Genomic DNA, 26,818 nt, shown 5'->3' with positions numbered 1-26,818 from the left:
ACCATTGTCCAAAAAGGCTATAGATGATGCGCTTTTCTTATCTGCAACCAGTTTTTGAGCACCTGAAACGTATTGACTTTCCCGATTTAATCTTCTGCTTGGCACTATACTGTATTAAAATGTTATCTGGACTATCAATCTGCTGATGTGGTTCTTCAGTCTCAAGCAGTCCATAGATTATGCATTGTTCTTCCTTCTACCACGGGTAGATTTCCCCAATAACATAGTCAGCGCTGATGGGGAATCCCTCCTGCAGATATTGTGTTCTCCCAGCAGGAGGGCGCAGGGAGCCATCCCTACCAGAACACAGCGATTACTGCCAGTGGTTATAGCCACTGGCAATAATCAAATGCTAAAAATCCAACAAGCCGGTTGTACCCAAGTTGATTGATGGAGCTACTTAGGAATAAGTGAAGCTACTTAGGAATAACCAGCCTGCCCATAGATGGATCCAATCTTGGTCATTCCTGCTGAACCGGCTGGGATTCGACCTATCTATGACCGGCTTAAGAGGGAATATCCCCTTGATTTGGAGTGATCTCTCAAGCCAGCTGAATCCTGGCTGAGATTCATCTGGGGGCAGGTTGGTTGTACTGAAGTCGATCCATTGATCAGCTTCATGTGTACACTCAGCCCGTCTGATTTTTTGCATGCATCATGGAATGAATGCTTCTGCATGGACAGCCCCTTCAGAATCAAACAGGAACAAGCAGCAGATCCCCCTTGGCTTATTTTTGGCTGTGTCCTGTACATGCAGTCATTGCCACCTATAAAGAGCTTTCACTGTGACCGACCCGCCCTGCCGCCCTCCTCCTGCTGAGCCTTTGTGAACACAGCACTTTACCTTGTGATGAGCCTCATCAAAGGGGGCTTTGCTCTGTAAAGGAACTGTATCCCACTGGGCTGGGCTGCAAGAGCCACAGAGCTGGCAAAGCCTTGTCCCTTTATCCCATAATGTCACACTGTACAAGAAACACGGAGCTCCATGCAGAGGGAAATTGTATAATGATACGATGCGAGTGAAAGAGGATTACTGACTTCTCTGACCCCAGCTGAATTAATCCATGTAAGGTGAAACTGGATTGTGTGTTCAGTGAGCGCATACCCAGAGCTGTCAATGTACAGCTTACCTATAGGGCGTTTTTAATGTGACCTTCCCTTTTTACTCATTTACTATTATTCAGTTTTAAGCAATTTTGATATCAGTATATATAAATTGTAAATGCCCTCCTAGTGGTCATCTGTATACCGAGCAATGTGTTAAAGGAAACTTGAGAGAGAAACAGAGGCTGCCACTGTGGACTTCACCTTCAGAAAATGCTAGGTGCTTGGCTCTCATGCCGATTCACTGTCAATACTTTTTGAGTCTCTGACCTAGAAAGAACACACAGACCACCACCTCCTTCACTGGTCACATGATTGCTTGGGGTCAGTGATAGAGAAAGTGCTATGGCCAGAGAAAGCCAAAAAACAGGCATTTTCAGAAGAAGTCAGCAATGCCCACCTATATTATTTCCTCAGCACAAGTTAGTGTATCTAGGGTCCTCCCATCTCAACAGCTGTTTTAAAAGGGGGGCAACGTAAGTTCCCTGTGAGCCAGTTTATGTATAATGCACAGTCATTCCTATGCATTTTTGTGCATTTACCCATATTAAGTACGCACCTTGAAACGTTAAAGTGGTTGTTAAGCCACTCTGACTTATTCATACCATCCGCTCTGTGTCTTAATGCTGTGTCCCCTTGTGTGTGTGATTTATAAAAAAAAATGCCCGCTTAACCTCATTTCAGAGTGTCGATCGGCGCTCACATGACCGGTCGACTCTTCCCCCTCCCCGTCTGACAGCTGCAGCGGATGGGTATGACAATGTAAAAGTTATTTCAGCAGCAGGAGGGGCGGGCACTGTCACGAGCTGACAGGCAGGGAGGGGGTGGGAGGAGAAGAGCAAACAGGAGAGCTGTGGATGACGGAGGAATGTAAACTGACCACGGTATCAGGGCTCAGCAGCAATAATCAACCCTGTTCAGTTTACAGAGGAGAGAGTAAAAACTGGCAGGATCCGCCAGGTATTTCAGGTGTTAAAGGGGGCCAAATTACACAGCACAAGCACTGTGCTGTATAACATGCTTAAAGCGGGGGTTCACCCTAAAACTACTTTCTAGTATTACAATGTCCCGACACATTACAATACAATTATGCCTATTTTGTTTTTTTTTATGCTGTACATACCTCGGTACAGCTAATTCACCCGCGGCTTCCGGGTTGCGAATCCCGCGGGAGTGGGTGTTCCTAACTTGCTCGTGATTGACGTGATGACCAAAAACGAGCTCCCCCCCGTCGAGTAAGCTGCGTCACGATTGCCGAAAGGAGCCGAACGGCGGTGCGCAGGCGCAGTATAGCGCCGACTCGTCGTTCGGCTTCTTTCGGCAATCGTGACGCAGCTTATACGACGGGGGGAGCTTGTTTTTGGTCATCACGTCAATCACCAGCAAGTTAGGAACGCCCACTCCCACGGGATTCACAACCCGGAAGCCGCCGGTGAATTAGCTGTACCGAGGTATAAAAAAATAGGCATAATTGTATTGTAATGTGTCGGGACATTGTAATACTAGAAAGTAGTTTTAGGGTGAATCCCCGCTTTAAGGGACAGGATCTATTATTTATTTTAGGTAACAAGCGCTTTAAATACCCCAAAATACATTCTTGAGTGCAAACTATTATAAATCTCATCACAGGTATTATACAGTTTTTAAAGCATTTGAAACATGGAAATTAACATTTTGAAAGAACAAAATTAAAATTTCACAAGGGATCTCTTAAACATATGCAGCAAAGCTCATCTAAGTGCACAGTGGTGCATAAGACCCTGAGCCACTGCGAGTTCCACCTTGTTGCTAACCAACAAATCTCCATATTCATTACAGTAATAAAAATGTTGCAAATTAGCCATATACAATGTACACATCCAAATTTCAGGTAAACACTGCAATGAAAAGAGAGAAGATCAGCTCACTAAAACTATTTTGTACTTTCCCTTTCAACGGACCCTGCAGCAGATCTATGTAAAAATGTACAAAGTACTCACAGGGGCTAATCCCGGACATTCATATACAGTGAAGTCACCATCTTCATTCTCCTCATCCGATGTGACAGTTGAGTCTGGGTGCTTCAGTTCATCTTTATTTCTTTAAAAAATAAATAAGATTTATTATAGACCGGGTTCCATATTGGAAGGCATTTCCAAACATACACATTTTAAATGAGATTTCCCGGGTACTCACTTCTCCATGGATATCATCTGTTGTTTCTGATGTTGGTAATGGTACATCTGAGCATTCTGAGCCAATTTCTTATCTCCGGGCTGAAAAATAAACAAAACAATTAGAATTAATTAAAAGCGGACCCCAGTCATAATTTAATGCTATTATAATTTCTGGGATACTGGGATGGACAAGTAAAAAGTAATAGAAGGTATAAAAAAAAAAAATTAGGAAAAAAATGCCGCTCCCTTTTAGTGCTGGCCACACTATTGAATGGCATTCAGGCTGATCATGCACGGAGTCGAAACTCGGCCAGTTTAGCAGGATGTACCCAGTTGATCGATCGATCGACAAACTTGGGTACAACCAGCCTGACAGATTCGCTTGCGATGATAGCAATCGGCTGCTATAGCCGCTAGCGATAATCACAGTCTTCTCCAAGCAGGGATGTATACCCCCTGCCCCCCCACCAGGAGAAGACAATGACGCGGCAGGAGGGATTCCTGTCAGCACAGTGTGTTTATAGGGAAAATAATGCAAGAGAAATTCATACCATGTATGGTCATGTGATCACTGCTGATGCGAGGACTGGGGCGTCAGCAAATGTCCTGTGACCTAAGATTTGTGCTTCTGATTATCTGAGCAGCACTAGGAGGAGACCAGTGCAGCACTTTCTCCAGGAAATATAAACATTTCAGGCCTTCTGTTGCACTTTAATTATCCATTCCAAGAAGATGATGAACCCAGTTTAATTTTAAAACCAGAGTACAGCTACAATTTAAAGTGGATCTGTAATCTGAAGCTGATCACAGACATCCATCTATTGATACGCCGCGTAACTTCTAGGATGCTCCGGCGTATCTTTTTTCTGTATTCCGAAAACAAGATACGCCGGAATTTGGCTAAGATCCGACTGGCGTAAGTCTCTTATGCCATCGTATCTTAGTTGCATATTTACGCTGGCCGCTAGGTGGCGCTTCCGTAGATTTACGCGAGGAATATGCAAATTGGGTAGATACGCCGATTCAGAAACGTACGTCCGGCGCATTTTTTTAGGTCGTTTACGCTAGGCTTTTTCTGGCGTAAAGTTACTCCTGCTATATGAGGCGTATCCTATGTTAAGTATGGACGTCGGGCCAGCGTTGAATTTCCCGTTGATTACGTTGTTTGCGTAAGTCGTTCGCGAATAGGGCTGTGCGTAATTTACGTTCACGACGAAAGCATTGGCGATTTGCGGTGTAATTTCGAGTATGCGCACTGGGATTCTTTCACGGACGGCGCAAATACGTGGGGTCACATACGTGGGGTCACAATTAATTTAAATAAAACACGCCCACATCATCCACATTTGAATTAGGCGGGCTTACGCCGGACCACATACGCTACGCCGCCGTAACTTAGGGCGCAAGTTCTTTATGAATACGGAACTTGCGCCCTAAGTTACGGCGGCGTAACGTATCTGAGATACGTTACGCCCGCCGATAGATACACAATTGTATCTGAATCCGGGCCACTGTCTTTTAGCATTCAGAAGTTGTCAGTATTGCCTCCTGAACGCCCGCAAACTGCAGTTCTACGTCCTTCCAAAAAGTGATCTACCATGGATTTCCACCTATGTGAAAGGGGCCTAAATGTGTATGAATTCCCTGGTGTCAAAAAATAAATAAAACGTATAAAGTAATCCATAAGGCCCCGTACAGACGACCGGATCGATCCGCTGAAAACGGTCCGCCAGACCGTTTTCAGCGGATAGATCCGCTGCGACCGCTGCCGGATTTCTGTCTGATGGTTGTACACACCATCAGACAGAAATCCGCGCGTAAACAATACGCGGGGCGTGGCCGTGCCGTCGCCGCGACGATGACGCGGCGACGTGGGCGGCCCTGGAAGTTCAAAGCTTCCACGCATGCGTCGAAACAGTACGACGCATGCGAGGGATGTCGGTCAGTCGGACGTGTCCGGTGAGTCTGTACAGCTGACCGAATACGTCCGACGGACAGGTTTCCAGCGGACAGATTTCTTAGCATGATAAGAAATTTTTATCTGCTCTGCTGGAAACTGTCCGATCCGCGGGACAATTGTCCGCTCGGGCCTACACACAACCGGATCTGTCCGCTGGAACTGGTCCGGCGGACCAGTTTCAGCGGATCGATCCGGTCGTGTGTACGGGGCCTAAGAACTTCACACAATAATTGTTTTAATTGATTAATTCGAAATACTAAAAATATTACAGAAATTAATCATTGATTGAAACTTGAATGGTCACCAAAGGATGGCCCAATAATTCTACATGCACCCAGTTTTCCGATTTTAAGTAAAAAAAAATTTAATCGTATATATTTTTTTTTAAACACTTCCATACAGTGCATTTTCACCCCCTTCCTGCCCAGACCAGTTTTTAGTTTTCAGTGCTGTCGCATTTTGATTGACAATTGCGCGGTCATGCAACACTGTGCCCAAATGACATTTTTAAGTCCCCCCCCCCCCCCATAAATAGAGCTTTCGTTTGGTGGTATTTGATCACCTCTGCGTTTTTTATTTTTTGCGCTACAAACAAAAAAAGAGCGACAATTTTGAAAAAAACACAATATTTTTTACTTTTTGCTATAATAAATATCCCCCAAAACATTTTTTAACAAATTTTTTCCTCAGTTTAAGTTTCCTCAAGTGTATATTGATTGGTTTGCGCAAAAGTTATAGCGTCTACAAAATAGGGGACATTTATACAGCGATCAGTGCTATACAAATGCATTGATTACTGTGTATATGTGACTGGCAGAGAAGGGGTTAACACTAGGGGGCGATCAAGGGTTTAATTATGTTTCCTAGGGAGTGATTCTAACTGTAGGGGGCGGGGACTCACAAGGGGAGGAGACACAAGGAACACACCATCGGTCTCCTCTCACCTGACAAGACGTGGATCTGTGAGTTTACACACAGATCCACAATCCTGCTGTGTTCACAGGCAATCACGGGTGCCTGGCGGACATCGCGGCCGCCGGGCACGCGCACCGGGTCCTGAAACGGCTGGGAAGCCCAGGACATCATATGACGTCCACCCAGGATGGGAGATCCCTCCTGCGGACATCATTTGACTATGGGCCGGTAGTGAAGTGGTTAAGTAAATACATTTAAAATGGATAATAACTAACATCCTTGTGTTACTATTTGAATAACATTATTTTACAAATAAACAATGAATACTGGGTGTACTTTATTTAAAGAGAATTTGTTTTTGTTTTTTAAAGAGAGAGCAGAACAGGCAGAGGGGGATGAGTCATGGCTTTGATTTATTCAGTTTCGTCTATAAGCTTGAGTTACTGAGCTCTGTAAACATAAGGCTTTTTTTTTTCAGCAGCTAAAAATTGCTGAAAATGTTATGTAGAAAATATATTGATTTTAGCACCTACATATATAAAAGAAAATATATGCAAACCCACTAAACATTTTATTTAAAAAAACATTTCAGAAATCCAAGGGGACAGTTACGAGCATCTCAGGTAGCTGCAGGTGAAATTTTCCACTTGCTGAAAAATATCTATGCAAGTGGGCCCAATCTTTTTTTTTTTCCTATGAAATAGGAGAAAGGATCAAAGCACTGCATGCTCATTTTTATCATTGATCCAGGATTACAGTGGGATGCTGACAACGTATTTGAGGGTGATCAGATATCTCCACGCATTTTGTTCATGGGATAATATCTGACAGTCATATACTACACTGTGTGTGTGTGTATATATATATACACACATATATATATATACACACACACACACATACAGTATGTAAGTACTGTATATATATCAGCCAGTACAAGAAGACAACATTGTGTGGATCAGTCATTTCATTGTCATTTATAACATACCGATGATGTCTTTTCATACGGTGGAGGCGGTGACTGTCTATAGGCCGGATAATCTGTCTTTTCTGCCAATTTTATCTCTCGGCGCATTCTGCGAGACAGCAAAAAAAAAAGAAAGTAATATGTAAATGTGAAATCCATGAAATCGCAGGCCCGAGGGCCAGAAAGAAAGCATTTATATTGCATTAGCAATCAGACTGCAGTTGTCATTTTTACAGCTTGCACTAAAATGATGGAAGTTGGAAACTAGTTGCTGCGGGCAACACACAGAGCTTCTGAAAAAACTGGGAGGACAATTTGCTGCAATAGGATAAAATGACAGCGTCATTGGAAATCTGTGACAATTTGCAGCATGTGGGATTGTAATGAAGTATGAGGAACACTTGTCTATGTTTACATGGATATTTTCCCATAATTGGTATATAGTAGACTGTATATATTTAAAGTGTATGTACTGTAAACCCCAACAATGAACTTCTCTTATTTGCTACCTTTCGGCTTGTAAAATCTACCATTCTTTCATTTTTTTCACACCTTAAAGCAGAGGTCCCACGGAAAAAAATATTTTAAAATCCAGCAGCTACAAATACTGCAGCTGCTGACTTTTAAAAAATGGACACTTACCTGTCCTGGGCGCCCGCGATGTCGGCAGCAGAAGACGAGCAATCGCTCGTCTCTCTGCTGCCCCCGCCGCCATCCTCGGTGAGGGAATCAGGACGTGAAGCCTTGTGACTTCACTGTCCGGTTCCCTACTTCGCATGCGCGTGTAGCGCAGCACGTTCCCAGTGGTCCCCGCTGTCTCCTGGGAGCAGTGTGTTTCCCAGAAGGCAGCAGGGGGAACAGGAAGTGGAGTGACTCCCTGGAAGTGGGTGCAAATACCTGTATTTTACAGTTATCTGCACCCCCCCCCCCCTGAAAGGTGCCAAATGTGACACCGGAGGGAAGGAGGGTTCCGAAAAGCGGAAGTTCCATTTTTGGGTGGAACTCCGCTTTAAGGAAGGAGAGGAGTACAGACCTCAAAACACATTGGCTCTGTAAATAATTTGTCTTTGTAATAAACTTGTATCTGGACTTGAATATTATGGTGTGAAGCTTCAAGATATAGATTCCCATATGCAGAGCAAATGGTGTCTGTATACTGTAGAGATAACGAGAGGGTTTGAGTAGTTTAGCAACAGAAAACTGGGCAGGGCTGACACCACTCAAACATAACAGATTTTAGGAGCGGAGTGCATTTCTGGTATATCAACAGGTATTTTTTGTACTTGCAGGGTCTTTAACGTAGAACTATAGGCATTTTTGTTTCTTTTGAATAGAGCAAAGAAGGGTTATAACCCTTGTGACATTTTTTTTCACCATCTGTGTCACATTGCAGAGATTTTCCTTCACTTCCTGTCCCATAGCCAAACAGGAAGTGAGAAAAATTCCTGCAAATTAAGAGAATTCCTTGGGGACTCCCTGGCCATCAGAACTAGTGGCAACATTGGAAGATTTCCTCTCTTACTTTTCTGGGGACAACCCAAAAAGTGGGATTTTCCTTTACTTTCAATGATGATGGTAAACGGGACAAATTAATCTTCCCAATGGCGGGCACAGACTGTAATAAAAATGGACAGGGGTTCTATTCCCTGTCCCCTCTATCCAAAACTAAAAAAAAAAGTTTTGCCTTTAAGGCTGGGTTCACACTAGTGCGAATTGGATGCATATTTCTCCGAATTCAATTCGTATGTCAGGAGACTGTGACCGACTCTCAATGGAGTCAGTTCACACAGCTCCAGGGCGGCTGCGGAGCGGTTTGCAGAAGAGTCCTGTGCGTCTTCTGGTCTGTTTCAGGTCCAAATCCAGCTAAAAATTCGGGCCAGACTCGTCCCTGAAACGGAGAACAGGGGCGCACCGGACCCCTGCTGTGAGCCGCTGCGCGTGTGAACCCAGCCTAAAGGTATACAAATGGGGACATTTGGATGTATTGTAGAGAAGTACTATGTTTTTTTTTTTGTTATTTTGCCTTGGCAAACACTTTAACAGACTTAAAATGCATTTAAATGAATATAAATTACCTGCACCAACATATACCGGCGATAGTCAAAGCTGTGAGACCAGCAAGGGCACAGGCCACCACCACACCTGCCGAGACACAGATTTAAGAAGTTAATGTAGGACTCCAATGTAAGCACTCCAGCAATCAGTATACATTTTCACCTCATTTCTTTCGTCTTTTAAATTCAAATGCAGTTGAATGTGATGGGGGCATGTGCTGAAAAGACATGCAGGATCTGCTATTGCTGGCCTTCTTCCTAAAATGGTAGTTGTCCGACTATTATGCTGGTCATGTGGCTACAATACTTAACTGGGACAAGTATGCACATCAAAAGTTCCGCCTTCACTGGCTGCATGCTTATTCTAGGTCAATAACCCAATAAACCAGAGACAACCAGGTATTACATGCAAAGAATATTCATACTGCTAAAGAACGGGTGATTTATTTTTTTGAGTGCACAGGGAATCCAACTCTATTGGATCCTCATCTATTGCTCTGACTTGGAGCCAATCTTCTCCCTTAATACGTTTTGCATGTGAATGGTGAACTTTTCTCAAATATAGACCATCAGAAAGTCAGTGTTTGCATAGTAACCTCTACTGGGGTGGTGGAATATTAAATTAAGACCTCTTTTACACTGGGGCGGTTTTCAGGCACTTTAACGCTGGAAATACCCTCTGCAAAGCACCTGAAAACCGCCTCCCTTTCATTCAAGTGTGACTTTTCACACTGGGGCAGTGCGCTTGCAGGACGTTATGAAAAGTCCTGCAAGTAGCATCTTTGGTGTGGTTTGGGAGCGCTGTATTTAGTGCTCCTAAAACGTCCTGCCCACTGCAATGAATAGGCAGCGCTTCTGAAGTGTCTGAAAAGTGCTGCAACACAGGAGTGGCCGCGGCCGCAGTCCCAGTGTGAAAGGTGTCTTAAAGTGAGATCTATTTTATGCCAGTAGAGGAAAGTGGAGCAATGAGCAGACACCAGCTTTTTGGGGACAGGGAATAGGTGGAGGGGGTGACAAAATGATAGGGACCACTACTTTAACCTGTTTAATCACCTGCTGCCCCTAATAGTGACACTGTCCTTGAATCTGGCCATTAAGCTGCTATTGCAACACCCCCTCCTCTTGAAAATGCTGCCTACCTGCCTGCCATGCTGATCCACTGGCTTTAGTACTTTCTGAGACACTGAACTGAAAGAAAGATGCAGAAAGTATTGAAGCCAAAGACAGCCAGGCAACTAGTATTCTCAAATAATTCAGCAATGGCAGCCCCTGTGTATCCCCCAGGACAGGTTCCCTTTAATCACCCAGCTCTCATACTCAGTGGTCAGGTAGGTTTCATGCTACATGGCCATCAATGCACTTTACAAAAGAAGGTAACATTCTTTTGTCCATCGCTGTGCTCCCTATAATGGCCCGAGAGTCTTTTAATGTGAAGTCAGAGCTGGCAGAGCGAGTGGAGTAATGAGCACCTGTGGTTAGCAGGCAATGACTCTCTGCTGGGACTATTGTATCCCGATCAGAGAGCTCTTTTGGCTTTTTACAGATTTAATTGCTTTATTGTTTGGCTCAGCAGCCTTTCCTGCACCCTGTGCCTTTGACTGAAGAGCCGGACAAAACAGGAGAGGTTCAGCACGGGGCAAGACAATTGCTGTTTGATGAATGAACTGCAATCCTTTTATAATCAGACATGAAAAGCACAGAGCAGAGGGGGGTGTTATTATACACTAAGCACTTCCCGCACCCTCTGTCCAGAAGGATCAACATGTGGGGGGTCAATGACATGGCCTGTAGGTCATAGGACCAGTTATGGCTGGACTAAATTCCATCTGCCCCATTTTAAGAAATTGTACAGCCAGTAGGGAGAGTGACTTCACTGGCTGGGTGGAACTGGGTACCCATGTAGGGGACGTCACTGTCGTGGTCCCAAAGTAAAAACCTGGTGTATTACCTAGTAACAGCGCATCACCAGGAGGTTTTCGGGTAGTTTTAGGAGAGCCCGGACTGTTACTTCGGCCGGAAGCTTCTTTAACTGGTGGCACGGGCGGAGGATTGGACGGTGTGGTATTGACTGCAAAGAAAAAAAAACACATATTGTAAATCACAAGCACAGGAGCGATGATTGTTTTTGGTGCTTCTTAATATGCAGAGAAGAATAGGTGGCAGACATTGGGAAATTATTTGACGATCTTTCAGCAAAAGCATGCAAATAGGTTATACGTTTACATGAGCAGGTGTAGTGTCACAGTTTGCTGTCTATCGTAGAATGCTGCGGAAGTCACGTGGCTGCCAACTGCGCATGCGCGATGCGTTCCAAACGCAAGTGCGATGCGTTCCAATGGATTTTTGACAGTACACACCAGCGAACCCGGCATTCAGGGCGACGTGGATTTAGAGGAAAGTGGACAGTCGCTCCGCTCGCTCGGCCTCCTGGCTCTTTTTTTAACATCCTCCAATCCACGGGGATGTTAAGGAAAGAGCCTGGATGCCGACCGAGGTTTCACTGGTGTGCACTGTCGTGAATCCACTGGAACGCATTGCATTTGCGTTTGGAACGCATCGCGCATGCGCAGTTGGCCGCCGCGTGACTTCCGGAGCATTCTAGGATAGGCAGCAAACTGTGACAATACACCCGCAGCAAGCTGATACCATTGTATTCAAAGATACACGGAACAAATAAGTCATTTCAAACTGGGGCATTAGTAATGTGTTCTGAAAGAGCAACTACAGCCATTTTTTTGTTGTATTCTTCGCATTGAACAGAGTGGGAGAAGCTTAGCAGCTCTGTTGGGTTTTTACCGCTATCCCTGACCCTATTGGGTCGGATTACTTAGAGAGCGTTGTCATCCGTACAGGAAGTGAGGGAAATCTTTTATGGGGAATAAAACTCTGGTTTGTAGTGTATACCAGCAGATCTAATATAAAAGTGACACAACAATGGATTCATAGTCCAGAAACCATCTTATTCCAGTGAAATATCAAGTAGAAGATCAAAAGGAAAAAAAAAATGCCCAAAAACGTCCCTACATTAGGGCTGAGAAAACATAACAAATGAATGTCTAAATAAGTAAAACTCCTCAGTAGATGAACAATGAAACATTTGACTTATTTAGACATTCCATGCTTATGTTTTCTTAGTCCTAATGATGATGACGTTTTTGGACAACTGAAACATTGACTTTCCCTTTTCAATAATCTGCTTGACACTATACCAGCCTTTTTCAACCTTCAGGGGTGTCCTGGAAAATTCCTAAAAATTTAAGTGCGTGGATAAAACTTGCCTTTTAGATACAAAGCCACAAAGTTACATAAAGCCACAGGTTTTCATTGCATACTATTACAACCTTCTAGTCACCGGCGTCCTAACATGCAATGACATCATTGGTTGAGAAGGAGGACGTTGGGCGCCTGCACAGCATCCTTTTTTGCCCTTCCCTGCCCTTCTCGGTCAGCACTGGGGTAATGTTACCTGAATGAGGGAGAGAAACACTGGAATACTAATCAGTACCAGTGTTCAAAATTGTATTTTCTTTGAAAGAATAAATCGCCTCTAATATTGGGTGCCCTACATGTGTGGATATCGCTGCGTTTTGTAAGACCAATCATTAAATTTTAAGGTGCCTTGAGATTGTGCATCATTTTAAAGGGTGCCTTGACTGAAAAAAGGTTGAGAAACATGGTACTATGCTGTATAAAATTGTATCTGGACTATCAACCTGCTGATGTGGTTCTTCAGTCTAAAGCCAGCCATAGACAGATGGAAATTCGTCCAGTTCAGCAAGGACCAGACGAATTCCGATCTATGTATGGGCTAGCTGGTTGTACACCCATATGGATCGACTTGTGTATTATCAGCCTGTCGGGTTTTTCCTAATCAATCAGTGCCGCCGGTTCTAGCAGGCAACACTGATCATTGTATTCTGTCGGTGGGGAACGCTCCCTGCTGGCAGAATACAATAGCTCAGCGGGAGGTTTTCCCTCATCTACCTCAAATCTGTTCATTTTTGTTTTTGTTCAACCTGCTGGTTGAATGAAAAAATAAAATTGTAATTTATGGCCAGCCTTATATCTGCTGTACAACAGACATAACTACAAACTGTGATAACTGTGGGGGTCCATTGGGTTTAGAAGCTGTCAGCCAACTAGCCAGACAACCTGTACCAACGCCAACACTATTGGATATGATGTCACTGCTTCATAGTGTGGCATATTAATACATATCCTTTGGAGATAAGCTTTGATCTGTCTCTGAATATGTATTCCAGTAATGGGGTTGGGTACTCTCACGTCACCTGTCTGTCTGGTGTATTGGTATACCCATATCTTATGCCAACGTTCGCAGTCCATTATTTTAAAACTTAATAAAACTTTTGTGAAGCACCACCAACACTATTGGACAGCAATAAGCCTAGGACAACCCTTGGTTCCGCGTCAGACTGTGTTGACATCTCCATCCTGTGGGCAACTGGACTAAAAATGATCAGAATCTTCCATTTCATTCCATCCCATCTTATTTATACCTCATTCACAGACAAAATTATTACATATAGTACATCCATGCAAACAGCTGTCTTTGCCTGAATGGGATGCGCCGGTGTTCCATGCATTCACGTGCAAGCAGTCTTATTCATGTCTATTGGAATGTAGCGGCTGCAAAAACGCAGCTGCTCGTCCTAAATTGACAGCCATGCAGGTGCATCTGAACGCACACTGTCTGCGTTTGGGAACATGCACCCACAATCAGGGTGTCCGGGACAATCAGCTGTGTCAGTGCAGCTGCTGCATCCCAATATATATGAATGGGACTGCCTGAATGTGGATGCACAGAACACTGGTGCATCCTGTGCAGGCACAGACGACCCTTCACGCGGATGTACTGACAAGCACGGTTATGTGAATGAGGCCTGATTTTTTTATAAAAAAAATAGTAACAAACACCACAAAGCTGCTGAACTCAGAACAATGAACTGGGTTATTGGTGAATGGACAGGAGAAAAAAAAAAGACTGTTAGCTAGATTCAGAGGAATGTGCTTATCTATAGGCGGGCGTAGCGTATCTCAGATACACTACGCCGCCGTAAGTTAGAGCGGCAGGTCCTGTATTCACAAAGAAGTTGCGCTCTAACTTACGGTGGCGTAGTGTAACTGGGCCGGCGTAAGCCCGCCTAATTCAAATGTGGAAGATATGGGCGTGTTGTATGTAAATTCATTGTGACCCCACGTAAATTACGTTTTTTACAAACGGTGCATGCGCCGCCTGTGGACGTATCCCAGTGCGCATGCTCCAAATTACGCCGCAAAGACTCATTGGTTTTGACTTGAACGTAACTTACGCCCAGCCCCATTCACGGACGACTTACGCAAACGACGTAAAACGGGAAAAATTTGACACGGTCCCGACGTCCATACTTAACATTGGCTGCGCCATCTTTTTGGTGGTTTATCTTTACGCCTAAAAACGCCTTACGTAAACGGCGTATCTTTACTGCGACGGCCGTGTGTACATTCATGACTAGGCGTATCTCGCCGATTTACATATTCTCTAGGCGTAAATCAGCGTACACGGCCCTAGCGGCCAGCGTAAATAGGCAGCTAAGATACGACGGCGTAGGAGGTCGTATCTTAGCAACATTTAAGCATATCTCAGTTTGAGCATACGCTTATTGTTACGACGGCGCGGATTCAGAGTTACGACGGCGTATCTACTGATACGCCGTCGTAACTGTACCTGAATCCAGCTACGTGTGATCAGATTGCAAAGTGTGTGTCCTGCTGTCACTGCTGGGCTGTCTGAGATCGGTAATCCAGTGAGAGATTTCTTTAGCTGACCTCTAAACGATCAGATAAATCAGCTTCAAATAAGAAAAGCCCTTTACTAGTATATTGCAAACAGAAGTGACGTCCTCCACACTGGTCCACAGTGTAAAGCCCTCTGAGATGTCAATGTTCCGCCTTGTACCTGGGTGTCCCAATAACAGGACACTGAGCCCACTGAGGCGTGACAATGGCACAAGCCAGCAGTGAATATTCATACAGCCCAGCCTGAGGCCGTTAACATGATGACATGAAGATGTTGCAGTGTGTTTGTCACTTTATGGGTCATTTAACACAACTGGCTACAGGCAGCTGACAATGAGGTGCTTGTCCGGTGACAGGCTAATCACTGAACTTTAACTGAAAAGAGGATTTACAGCCTGCTACTCAGGGGTCCCGTCAGGTGCTGGCTCTGTATATGGGTGCCCCCTCCAGTTTATTAATTTTTGGCATGGTCTTCAATGTACAATGTCACACACACCTTGCTCCGCGAAATTAACAGCGTTCGGCTCTTTCTCCTTAAGCATTGAAGCCAGAAAGTCAATCTCGGAATCAGGAGTGTTGTAGGCCCCTGCAAAGGGAAAAATAAACATGTCACAAGTGTGAATAAGAAAAATCCATATACACTAAAATATATTACATATACCGGTATATATATACACACACATACATATATATAATATATTAAGAATTTTACTATCTATAGAGAACCTGCCATGTAAGAAAATCACTAATCCCATCATAGACGCTGTGTATGCTTACCTTTTCCACAGCTCCAACACAGCAACTGTCCCAGTACTTCTGGGTATAGCGGCACGTAATTCAGTGTTATGGGCCAATCACTAGGACCCTTGCTGCCCTCAGGAGTGTGCATTGGTCAACAATACTGGGTATCAATGGCAACTGCCAGGTGCTTTTCAGGGATTGCCACATACTGGTAAGTACTGCCTTGTACAGGGGAGGTGTGATTGATCCACCGCCAGACCAGTTTCGTTTATTAAAAATTATCCTAATCTAACCAGAAAACGAATGCAACTTAATCTGGCCTCAGTGGAGTAAACCAAAACCACATCCTGAAATTGACAAACAGGTAACAAATGAAGTAGAGATGGGATATTCAAGGTGTCACTCATTTACTAGATTTATATTAAAAAAAAAAAAGGGGGCCCAATCTGGAAAATCCCATTTCTACTCTACATTTTTAACCTGTAGCCAATTAATATTTACTAAGACCACCAAAAACACTGCTTGCAGTATGGCAACCACTGATGTTCTATACATCGATTGTGTAGAGAACTCCACCAAAGATCAGGCAATACACAGTTTGAATCCCAGCCAGTTCAAGAGGAACCGGCCAAGATTTCAACTATGTTTGGGCAGGCTGAATGTACCCAAGTTGATTGATGAACTTGGGTACAACCACCATGCCAACATTGTGGCTAAAATGTAAAGACCTGCTCCAAGCAAAATTCAGATATTGGCTTAGTGCACCTGCTACATGTGCTATCCCATCCAGTCTTCTTGTATATCTCAAAAGATGAGATCCCCTTTCCACAGCCCAGTACAATGAGGACTTCACACTTCCCGATGGATTCCCATAATCCATCATACATAACCGGTCAATCCCTCGGCTGGAGAGTGTCACCATTGTTGCGGCCTGGAAGGGGGGGGGGTGAAGTCTCTGAGATGAAGGCTTCCTATGGCCCAGTTCATGGTGGAGTAGGTCTTTACTCTAGTGATGATCACATTGCCTGTGGCTCCTGCTTGGATACTCTTACTGTACATCAGTATACAACAAAGCCCCAAAGCAGTGACCCCATCAGCACCAGCACGGCTTAACGACTAATCCTATTGTCAGTGGAAGGGGGATCATGACTCTGGTCACACACAGCGCGGTAGGAAGTGGAAGGTTATAAAGCAGAGGAGACAAGGCCATGACACTAAACAGGGATGGCAACAGCATCTGGGCATGAGGAAGTGTTCAACAAGAAGCTGTAAAACATTATAGGGCACCCTCGTTCAGTGTGGAAGAGTGACAAGGTGTTGACACATACACTATATTACCAAAAGTATTGGGACGCCTGCCTTTACACGCACATGAACTTTAATGGCATCCCAGTCTTAGTCTGTAGGGTTATTTATTGAGTTGGCCCACCCATTGCAGCTATAAAAGCTTCAACTCTTCTGGGAAGGCTGTCCATGAGGTTTAGGTGTGTGTCTATGGCAGTGTTTCTCAATTCCAGTCCTCAGGCCCCCCCAACAGGTCAGGTTTTCAGGATTTCCCTCAGATGAAAAGGCTGTGGTGATTACTAAGGCAGTGAAACTGATCAAATCACCTGTGCAAAATAATGGAAATCCTGAAAACCTGACCTGTTGGGGGGGCCTGAGGACTGGAATTGAGAAACACTGGTCTATGGGAATATTTGACCATTCTTCTAGTCAAGTTTCACCACCCAAACTTGCTCATCCCTGTCTTTATGCTTTGTGCACTGGTGCGCAGTCATGTTGGAACAGGAAGGGGCCATCACCAAACTGTATCCACATGAAAAACAACCCCACACCATAATCCCCCCTCCACCAAATGATTTGGACCAGTGCACAAAGCAAGGTCCATAAAGACATGGATGAGTAAGTTTGGGGTGGAAAAACTTGAAAGACCTGCACAAAGTCCTGACATCATCCCGATAGAACACCTTTGGGATGAATTATAGCGGAGACTGGGAGCCAGGCCTTCTCGTCCACATCAGTACCTGACCTCACAAATGCCCTTCTGGAAGAATGGTCAAACATTCCCATAGACACACTCCTAAACCTTGTGGACAGCCTTCCCAGAAGAGTTGAAGCTGTTATAGCTGCAAAGGGTGGACCAACTCAATATTGAACCCTACAGACTGAGGCCGGGTTCACACTTGTCCGACAAACGCTCCGACATTAGGCGCTCATGTCGCATGACGTGTGAAAATCAATGTTTCCCTATGAGAGCCGTCTTAACTGCTCCGACACAAGTCGGTCCGACTTTGAAAACGCTCCCTGTACTACTTTGGTCCGACATTGATCCTACTTCAGCCCATTGAATATCATTGAAGTAGGATCAAAGTAGGAGCCTTGTCCTTACCATCCGACTTTTGACATCCGACATGGCGATTACAGCAGCAGTAAAAAGAATTTATCTCAGTCTGGGATTGTTTTGATTGGTCAAAGAACAAGTCAGACTATCACAAAGTCGGATCAAAGTAGTATGCTGTTCATGAAAGTCGGATGGATGTAGGACCAATGTAGGACAGATGTCGCAGAGCAAAGTAGGATGAAAGTTGTACTGCTGTCGTGTAGTATAGTGTGAACCCAGCCTAAGGCTGGGTTCACACTACTACACTACTTTCATCCTACTTTGCTCTGTGTTCAATGTTTCCCTATGAGAGCGTCTTGTAGCGTCCTACACAAGTCGGTCCGACTTTGAAAATGCTCCCTGTACTACTTTTGGTCCTACATTGATCCTACTTCAGGCCCATTGAATATCATTGAAGTCGGACCAAAGTAGTATCCTGTTCATGAAAGTAGGATGGATGTAGGACCAATGTAGGATAAATGTAGGACCAATGTAGCAGAGCAAAGTAGGATGAAAGTAGTGTAGTAGTGTGAACCCAGCCTGAGGCCTTATTCTCACCTGAGAGATTCGTTTTCAGGCAGAAAGTCGCGCGTTTTTACCACGATTTTGTACAGGTCAAATGGTCACTCATGTAAACAAAAGAAAAACGCCTGTAATCTGCCTAAAAATAAGCTACAGAACTTGTTTGAGCTTCAGGCGTTTTGGAGTGGAGATGTGAACCATCTCCATAGAGAATAATAGATTTTTTTCCCCTCCAGCGTTTTGGAGCTTCAGGCTTCAAGCTACAAAACGCTCAGGTGTGAATGGGGCCCAAGACTGGGATGCCATTAAAGTTCATGTGCGTGTAAAGGCTGGCGTCCCAATACTTTTGGTAATATAGTGTACCACAGCGAAGTATGAGGAGCGATGGAGGACAGGGGTGACACCCCAACAGAAAATTTTACACAATAATACAGACTGGGGCTCACTCCACATTATAGGACCAATCACATTCCACTCCTCCATAAAGACTGGCCACCCAAATTACAATCTTCTTAAAGCTGGCTACACACATTGCCATTGGATTGTACAACGTTGGTATATCTTCATGTATGTAAAGTAAATCACACGCGTGTGCAGAGATGTATCTACGTGCTCTGCCAGGACCCAAAGGCCGAGCAGAGCCCTTCAGCACATCTAGACACGAGTTGTGATGGTGAAGTTCTGCTTTCATTTTATATTCAGTCAGGTAGGTCCTTGCCTCATCAAAAGCTGGCCACACATGTTCCAATCAGTACAATACCTTCTTCATCTAATTGGGATGCCAATGAAGAAATTATCATATTTTACACTGTAGGAAGAAACTGGACCACAGGTAGGAAAGACATGAAATCAGGAGCAGTGCACCCAAACTAATTGCTTTTTGATGGAAGGCATTCCACGCATCCCCATGCTACAAGACAAGAATGTTAACGAGTAAAGCCCCCCCCCCCCCCCTCCCAACCTGTTTGTTGTACATTTTCAGGTGATGCCCCCAGGACACAAGATGGTGGAGCCAGGAATACAATATGGGTGCCATAAGCCAATTATTTTTGTATATTAGAGGGAAAAATGTCTGGATCAGAGGCTCGGAGAACACGGCAGGGGGTCCCGGGACTGATTAGCACATCACACCTCCATTGCCAGAACTCAGCAAACGAGTCTCTTTCCTCTACCTGAATAGCAAGGCACAAACTGTACACATGTTAATGAGGCCAGAACAGGACAGACAGGGACACAGCAGATGGCTGCAGAAACTGGGCCGGCCAGCTTGCCCCCCTGTGGGCTCCTACATGGGGCGGCACTTGTTTAGCGGGACAGATAGCCGTGTTTGGTAAACATGTCAAACCAATGGTCCCTGGCCTGGCACAGAAAGGCTTGAATTGAAGGGTCCAACCTCCCTCCATTCATGGTGTGCTTTTCACCCGGAACACAATAGAGTCACTTATTGAGATCCCTGCTAGTCAACAACAATGGGGATCTGTGCTGACTTTATAAACCACAATGGGACAGCGCCCCACATTGGTCAAATGTTGGATAAACATTGTCCAAAATAGCAAGCCAACTCAGAGAACACCATTGTACCTTATATGTAGTAAAGAAAAAACGACAAAGCGTTTGTGTGCCCATAGCAACCTCCCAAGCTTTGTTCACAACTATGCAGGTGCAAAGGAGCAAACAATCATGAAAAACGCACCAAACGACCCTTTTTAAAAAATCGCAATGCGCTGGTACTTTGTAACCATTCATTTTGCCGCGTCGTATCTTAGTTTGTGAATCACAAAACAAGATACGACGGCTTTTGGCCAAGATCCGACAGGCTTACGGCTTCGTACGCCTTCGGATCTTAGGCTGCAATACTTTGGCCGCCGCTGGGTGGAGTTCGCGTCGTTTTCCAGCGTCGGGTATGCAAATTAGCATTTACGGCGATCCACGAACCTACTCGCGTGCGTAACGTCATTTTTTCCCGTCGCAAAGTTAAGCAATCTTTTTCATTGCTTAACTTTACACCAGCCATGTTAAAGTATGGCCGTCGTTCCTGCTTCGAATGAAACATTTTTTTTTCGGCGCAAGTACGGCGTAAGTACGTTACGCACGTCGCCATTCACAAACACGTCGGGGCGCCGTAATTTCGCACAAAGCACGTCGGGAAAATTGTGAACGGAGCATGCGCAGAACGTTCAGCGCGGGAGCGCGCCTAATTTAAATGGTACACGCCCCATTTGAATTAGGCGGGCTTGCGCCGGACGTCTTTACGATACACTGCCGCAAGTTTACAGGTAAGTGTTTTGTGAATCAGGCACTTACGCTGAGAACTTGCGGCGGTGTAACTTAAACATGATATGTTACGCCGCCGGAGTTCTACGAGAATCTGGCCCGGTATTCCTGTATTTAGCATGCACTTCGAAACGCACGTCAAATGCAAAATCCCATTGACTGCAATGGAGGCTGCATCTGACCTTCTTTATTCGGACGCAGGATGTCTTATTAAGGTGTAACTGAACTGCAGGCTAATTCCTGGTACACACAATAAGATTATCGGACAAATGATCATCAATTGTTTCTTGCATGCTCGTCTCATATGGAAAAAGAAGAGGCTACTAAAGTTACTAGAATTCTCATACAACAAAATAAACATTTGTAAGTGATGTAATGTGTAGTGTATTTGTATTGTGTTTTCGGACAACTTTACTGATTAAACGAAAGTTGTACAATCTGGTATCGTACAAGAAACATTTTGGCGCTGCTCCCATTGGATAAGATCAGATGAACTGCTGTGATCGGCTCTCGAAAGCTGTGTACTAACGATCAGAATATCGTACAGTCTGATCGTGTGTATGGGCCATTATTGGATGAAACGCTGCATCTGCTACACATGCATTTGAATAACAAACACAGCATTTGAAAAGAATGGATGTCGGCATGAACCCTAAGGGTCCTGTCACACGGGCGGTCCCTGGCAGACTCCACTAATCCCTGCTGAGCATGCAGATGACAGGTCCGTCTCCGCTCACTGTGCAGGGACGGACCTGTCAGAGCCCGCTCTCCTCTATGGAAAGATCGGATGAAAATGGACAGCCTGTATGAAAATAGGACCACCATCTGTCTGGATTTCAGAGACAGGATTGGATTGGATAGCAGCAGGCACTGCTGACATCCGCCACTCCATAGGAATGAATGATAAGGTCCACCTGAAAAACTGACAGGAGGACCTGACCAGAAAGCCAATGTGAAAGGGGCCTTAGGGAGATTGTACAATCCCACTCCAATATGTGGCCAGTTTAAGACCTCATTGGAAATTTAGGAAGTGATGGGGATGATTTACTAAAACTGGAGAGTGCAAAATCTGGTGCATCTGTGCATGGTAGCCAATCAGCTTCTAACTTCAGCTTGTTCAATGAAGCTTTGCCAATTAAATGTAAAATCTGATTGGTTTCTATGTACAGCTGCACCAGATTTTGCACTTTTTTCACAAATGAAATCTAAGCATGCGCTTTTTGTAGCGTTATGCCGCGTACAAGCGATCGGAATTTCCGATAAGAAAATTTCCATGTGAGCTTTTGGTCGGAAATTCCGACGTGTGTAGGCTCCATCTGACTTTTTCTGTCGGAAATTTGCAAAAAAGTCGGTTCTCAATTTTTCCAACAAAAAAACACGCATGCTTGGAATCAATTAGATGCATGCTCGGAATCATTGAACTTCATTTTTCTTGGCTCATCATAGTGTTGTACGTCACCGCGTTCTTGACATGACCGTGTGTATGCAACACAAGTTTGAGCCAACATTCCGTCGGAAAAAAATCCACGGTTTTCTTGACGGAATTTACGATCATGTGTACGTGGCATTAGGCTTTATTCACACCTATGCAGTTTGCTTTTGGTCCTTTCTGCCATGCTTTTTGCTGTGTGTTTTTTTTGCACATGCGATTTTACAGAGTTTTGCATTTTTTGGCCAATTTGTTGTCGGGCAGATAAAAAAAACACATAACTCAAACCGCACCAAAAACTACATGCTTTTCTGCGGCTTCTCCATTGAAGTCTATTGAACCAAAAAAAGCGCACAGGTTTGAGGTTAAAAAAAGTCCCCGAGCCTCTCCAAAAACGCAACGGCTGAAAAAAGCATAGATGTGAACGTGTCCCATAGGAACCCATATGAAATGAACTGTAGGGCGTTTCTGTAAAAAAACGCATAGGTGTGAACCAGGCCTAATGCCGCGTACACACGATCATTTTTCGGCATGAAAAAAAAACTACGTTTTTAAAAACGTCATTTAAAATGATCGTGTGTGGGCTTCACATCGTTTTTCGGCTGCTAAAAAACGACCAAAAAAAGATTCGAACATGCTGCATTTTTTAACGTCGTTTTAAAAAATGTAGTTTTTCGGGTTGTAAAAAATGATCGTGTTTGGACCAAAACAAAGTTTTATGCCCCGTACACACCATCACTTTATGTGATGAAAAAAAACTACATTTTCTGTGAAGTAAAAAATGACGTTTTTGAAACTTCAATTTTCAAAGACGAAGTTGCCTACACACCATAGTTTTTCTCACAATGTTCTAGGAAAGCGAGGTTACGTTCCACCACGTTTTTCCATTGAAGCTCGCTTCATAAGTAGCTTCTGGGCATGCGCGGGTGAAAAAACGTCGTTTTAAACAACGTTTTTTGCTACACACGGTCAATTTCTGTGAAGTAAAAGTTGACGTTTTGAAAAACGACACATAAAATTGAAGCATGCTTCAATTTTTTTTGGTAGTTTTTTTAGAAGACATAAAACGAAGTTTTCCCCCACACACGGTCAATTAAAGTGACGTTTTTAAAAACGTCATTTTTTTTCATCACATAAAGTGATGGTGTGTACGGGGCATTAAACCCGCGCATGCCCAGAAGCAAGTTATGAGACGGGAGCGCTCGTTCTGGTAAAACTACCGTTCATAATGGAGTAAGCACATTCATCACGCTGTAATAGACAAAAAAGCGCAAATCGTCTTTTACTAACACGGAATCAGCTAAAAGCAGCCCAAAGGCGAATAGAACTTCCCCTTTAGAGTGCCGTCGTACGTGTTGTACGTCACCGCGCTTTGTTCATCATTTTTCAAAAACGATGGTGTGTGGGCAACATCGTTTTTAATGATGAAGTTGGAAAAACTTTGTTTTTTGGACATGCTGAAAAACTTTGTTTCTTTTCATGCCGAAAAACGATCGTGTGGCATTAGGCTTATTATGGGGGAATTGGACCCATTGCATTTTAGCACATTACAACGCATACATTAAAATGTGTAAATGGGCTGGTTCTGTTTTGGCTGGAGATATTTGTGAAGTTTGAATGTCTATACTGAAGTTGGCCATTCTGTATTAGTAGAATTTTGCTCAAAATGTTTTGTTTTTAGAGCATTTGTTTCAATTTCTTATCGTTAGTGGGGGTCAAATCGATGTTCATTTCCGAATGCAGGGGCAGGAAAGTTAGAAGAAGGGAAAAAACACATTGGGGGTTATTTACGAAAGGCAAATCCACTAGTGCAGTCCCTGTAGATCTGAGGGGGACATGCAAGGAAAATAAAAAACAGCCTTTTAGCTTGCACATGATTGGATGATAAAATCAGCAGAGCTTCCCCTCAGATCGACAGCACTTGTTGTGCAAAGTGGATTTGACTTTAGTAAATAACCCCCATTGTGCTTAGTTGGGGACACCATACATGTTTCATTCTGATAGTACAGACTCGTCAGATCTTATCCAATCAATTTGTACCCAATCAGGCAGGTCCTTGCACTACATACTTATTTGTAGATCTAAAAGGAGATTGTACAATCAGATTGGAATGTGTGTGTTATCAGCACGGGGATCACTTAATGGCTTCAGCTTATGAACGATGTTAACAGGAGAGTTTCTTGTTCCTCATTGCCCCAAACCACCAATGAGAATGCTCGTCTCCTCCTCCACTCCGCACTGTAGATAAGTCCTTTGGATCCCAGTGATTGCTATGAAACTGTTGGTATAATATTCATAAAAACACCCCAGAGACGCTCACTGATCTCAGTATCCCTCAAGCTCAGGTACATTAAACTCATCTATTATTAATGTGGGTTTGTTTTCTTTGTTTCTTGCTGGAGGAGAACGATCAGTGTAATTAGATTATCGAACGCTTATGAGATTGTTATCGATTGGTTACACGTCCGCAGAGGGAGACGCAGGCAGCCAGCCGACTAGTCTTATCCACCTTTAGTAAGGTAAATGTATTGATTGATAGATCATCCTATTACCCTCCGAGGAGTACAGAGGAGACGCTCCTAGTCATGACACGTGTGCACCTTCTCGTTGGAAACAAAACATCTGCATTCAGATCAGATCAGTAGACAAAATTCTTTTGAATTACCATTAGCTGACCTTCGATTTGTTGCAGATCTAAGCTTACTTAGGGATACTTCTGGGTAGGGTTGTTGCCTTCTATCCGGGATTCACCTGGACAGTTCGGGTTTGGAATCATGCGTCCGGGTTTCAGACTGCCTAAAAACCCGGACACATTATTCAGACTGAACTAGGACTTCCCAGCAGGATTGTTGGCTGCAGTTGTCTAAGCTCAGAGTGTCTGTTACACTCTTTTTCACACTGCCTAAAGTTAGCACCAACCTAACAATTCCCCCAACCCCTCTGTCTACCCATACTTCAATCTCTGGTGCTTTTCCTCAGAAAAGGAAAGTGGGGGGCAGAAATTAAAATTCCAGCAGCCTCAGATACATGAGTGAGCTCACCATCCATCCCTGTATGTAACTGAAGTTCCCCCCCCTTCTCTCTCCTGCCTCAGAGAGTACACCAAGGTAAATCAGAGTTCTCAGAGCACCCCTTACACTGGAGGCCATAGTGTTCCCCCTTACATCAGAGTCCTCTCTGTACATCAGAGTTTTTAGTGTTCCCCCGGAAATCAGGGTTCCCAGAGCATACCTTAGAGTCCCCAGAGTTCTCCCTTACATCAGAGTCCCCCCTTACAGTGAAAGGGAACTCTGCGGATTCAGATGTAAAAGGGGAACTCTGCGGATTCAGATGTAAAAGGGGAACCCTGCGAGTTCAGATATAAAAGGGGGAACCCTGCGAGTTCAGATATAAAAGGGGGAACCCTGCGAGTTCAGATATAAAATGGGAACCCTGCGAGTTCAGATATAAAAGGGGAACCCTGCGAGTTCAGATATAAAAGGGGAACCCTGCGAGTTCAGATATAAAAGGGGGAACCCTGTGAGTTCAGATATAAAAGGGGAACCCTGCGAGTTCAGATATAAAAGGGGGAACCCTGTGAGTTCAGATATAAAAGGGGAACCCTGCGAGTTCAGATATAAAAGGGGGAACCCTGTGAGTTCAGATATAAAAGGGGAACCCTGCGAGTTCAGATATAAAAGGGGAACTCTGCGGACTCTGATGTAAAGGTGGAACTCTGCGGACTCTGATGTAAAGGGGGACTCTTGTTATTAACCTCATATGATTAAAAAAGTTATTTAATAGAAAAATATATGTATAATTATATTATGAAAATAAATTGTTGTGCGCCGCTAAAGTGTACAGGTTTGACTCAAAGAAAAGCTGGCAACCCTACTTCTGGGAGTATTGTGTGCCTGGCTCCCCTCTGATCGCTGTGGTTTCACCCGCCATCATAGGACACAGTAGTGATGCAGGGGGAACCACAGTGCAAAGCGGGAGAGCAGGCATACAACACACTTGTATATTTTGCAGCCCCCAAAGCTCTGCAATAGAGCCAAGATCAGTAATGTAAGCAGCAAAACAAACTTAGTTATACGTATTTTCCTTTGCAGGCTGGCCTTTTATTTGAAATGCTCCTGTCTACCCTTACTCTGGGTTAACAGAGTGGTGGATGAGCAAAGGAAAAGTAGCAGTTGTTGGTTGGGCGGCACTTTAAGGCCTCCACAAAACACTAGAGTGCTTCCCTTGTGATAGGAAAAAAACAATGTTTATTTTTTGAAGAAGCAGACCGGGTTCTTTACTGTAAGAGCTGTAAAAGATCAGAATAGTCTTCTACTGGAAGTTTTAGTGGAATTAGCAGACTGTCTCAAAAAAGGGGTTGGCTGGCAATCCAAAAGAACAAGTATGGTTACGTAATTTCTAAAAATTCAATATAATGATGGTGCAGGGATTTAAACTGTTGCGGCTAGGAGATGGAGAGGATTTTTTCCTGTTTGAAGTTGATCCTGAAGAACTTATTTTGTTTATCTTATACAACTATA

General features: G+C 44.1%; 1 protein-coding gene across 2 annotated transcripts in view; it reads right to left on the bottom strand.

The window, feature by feature from the left end:
* Window positions 1-26,818, bottom strand: part of NPDC1 (neural proliferation, differentiation and control 1) — a 147,917-nt gene that overhangs the window by 3,618 nt on the left and 117,481 nt on the right. For both annotated transcript variants that reach the window (XM_040324463.1, XM_040324464.1), the window contains 6 exons: window positions 15,449-15,538; window positions 11,105-11,224; window positions 9,178-9,244; window positions 7,124-7,211; window positions 3,280-3,359; window positions 3,084-3,183 (listed from right to left, as the gene is read on the bottom strand). In XM_040324463.1, the coding sequence (XP_040180397.1) occupies window positions 3,084-3,183; window positions 3,280-3,359; window positions 7,124-7,211; window positions 9,178-9,244; window positions 11,105-11,224; window positions 15,449-15,538 (545 nt within the window). The remainder of the gene's footprint in view (window positions 1-3,083; window positions 3,184-3,279; window positions 3,360-7,123; window positions 7,212-9,177; window positions 9,245-11,104; window positions 11,225-15,448; window positions 15,539-26,818) is intronic.

This window comes from Rana temporaria, chromosome 9 (genome assembly GCF_905171775.1).
Source record: "Rana temporaria chromosome 9, aRanTem1.1, whole genome shotgun sequence".
Taxonomy (NCBI): Eukaryota; Metazoa; Chordata; class Amphibia; order Anura; family Ranidae; genus Rana; species Rana temporaria.
This window is presented reverse-complemented; position numbering and strand designations above follow the sequence as displayed.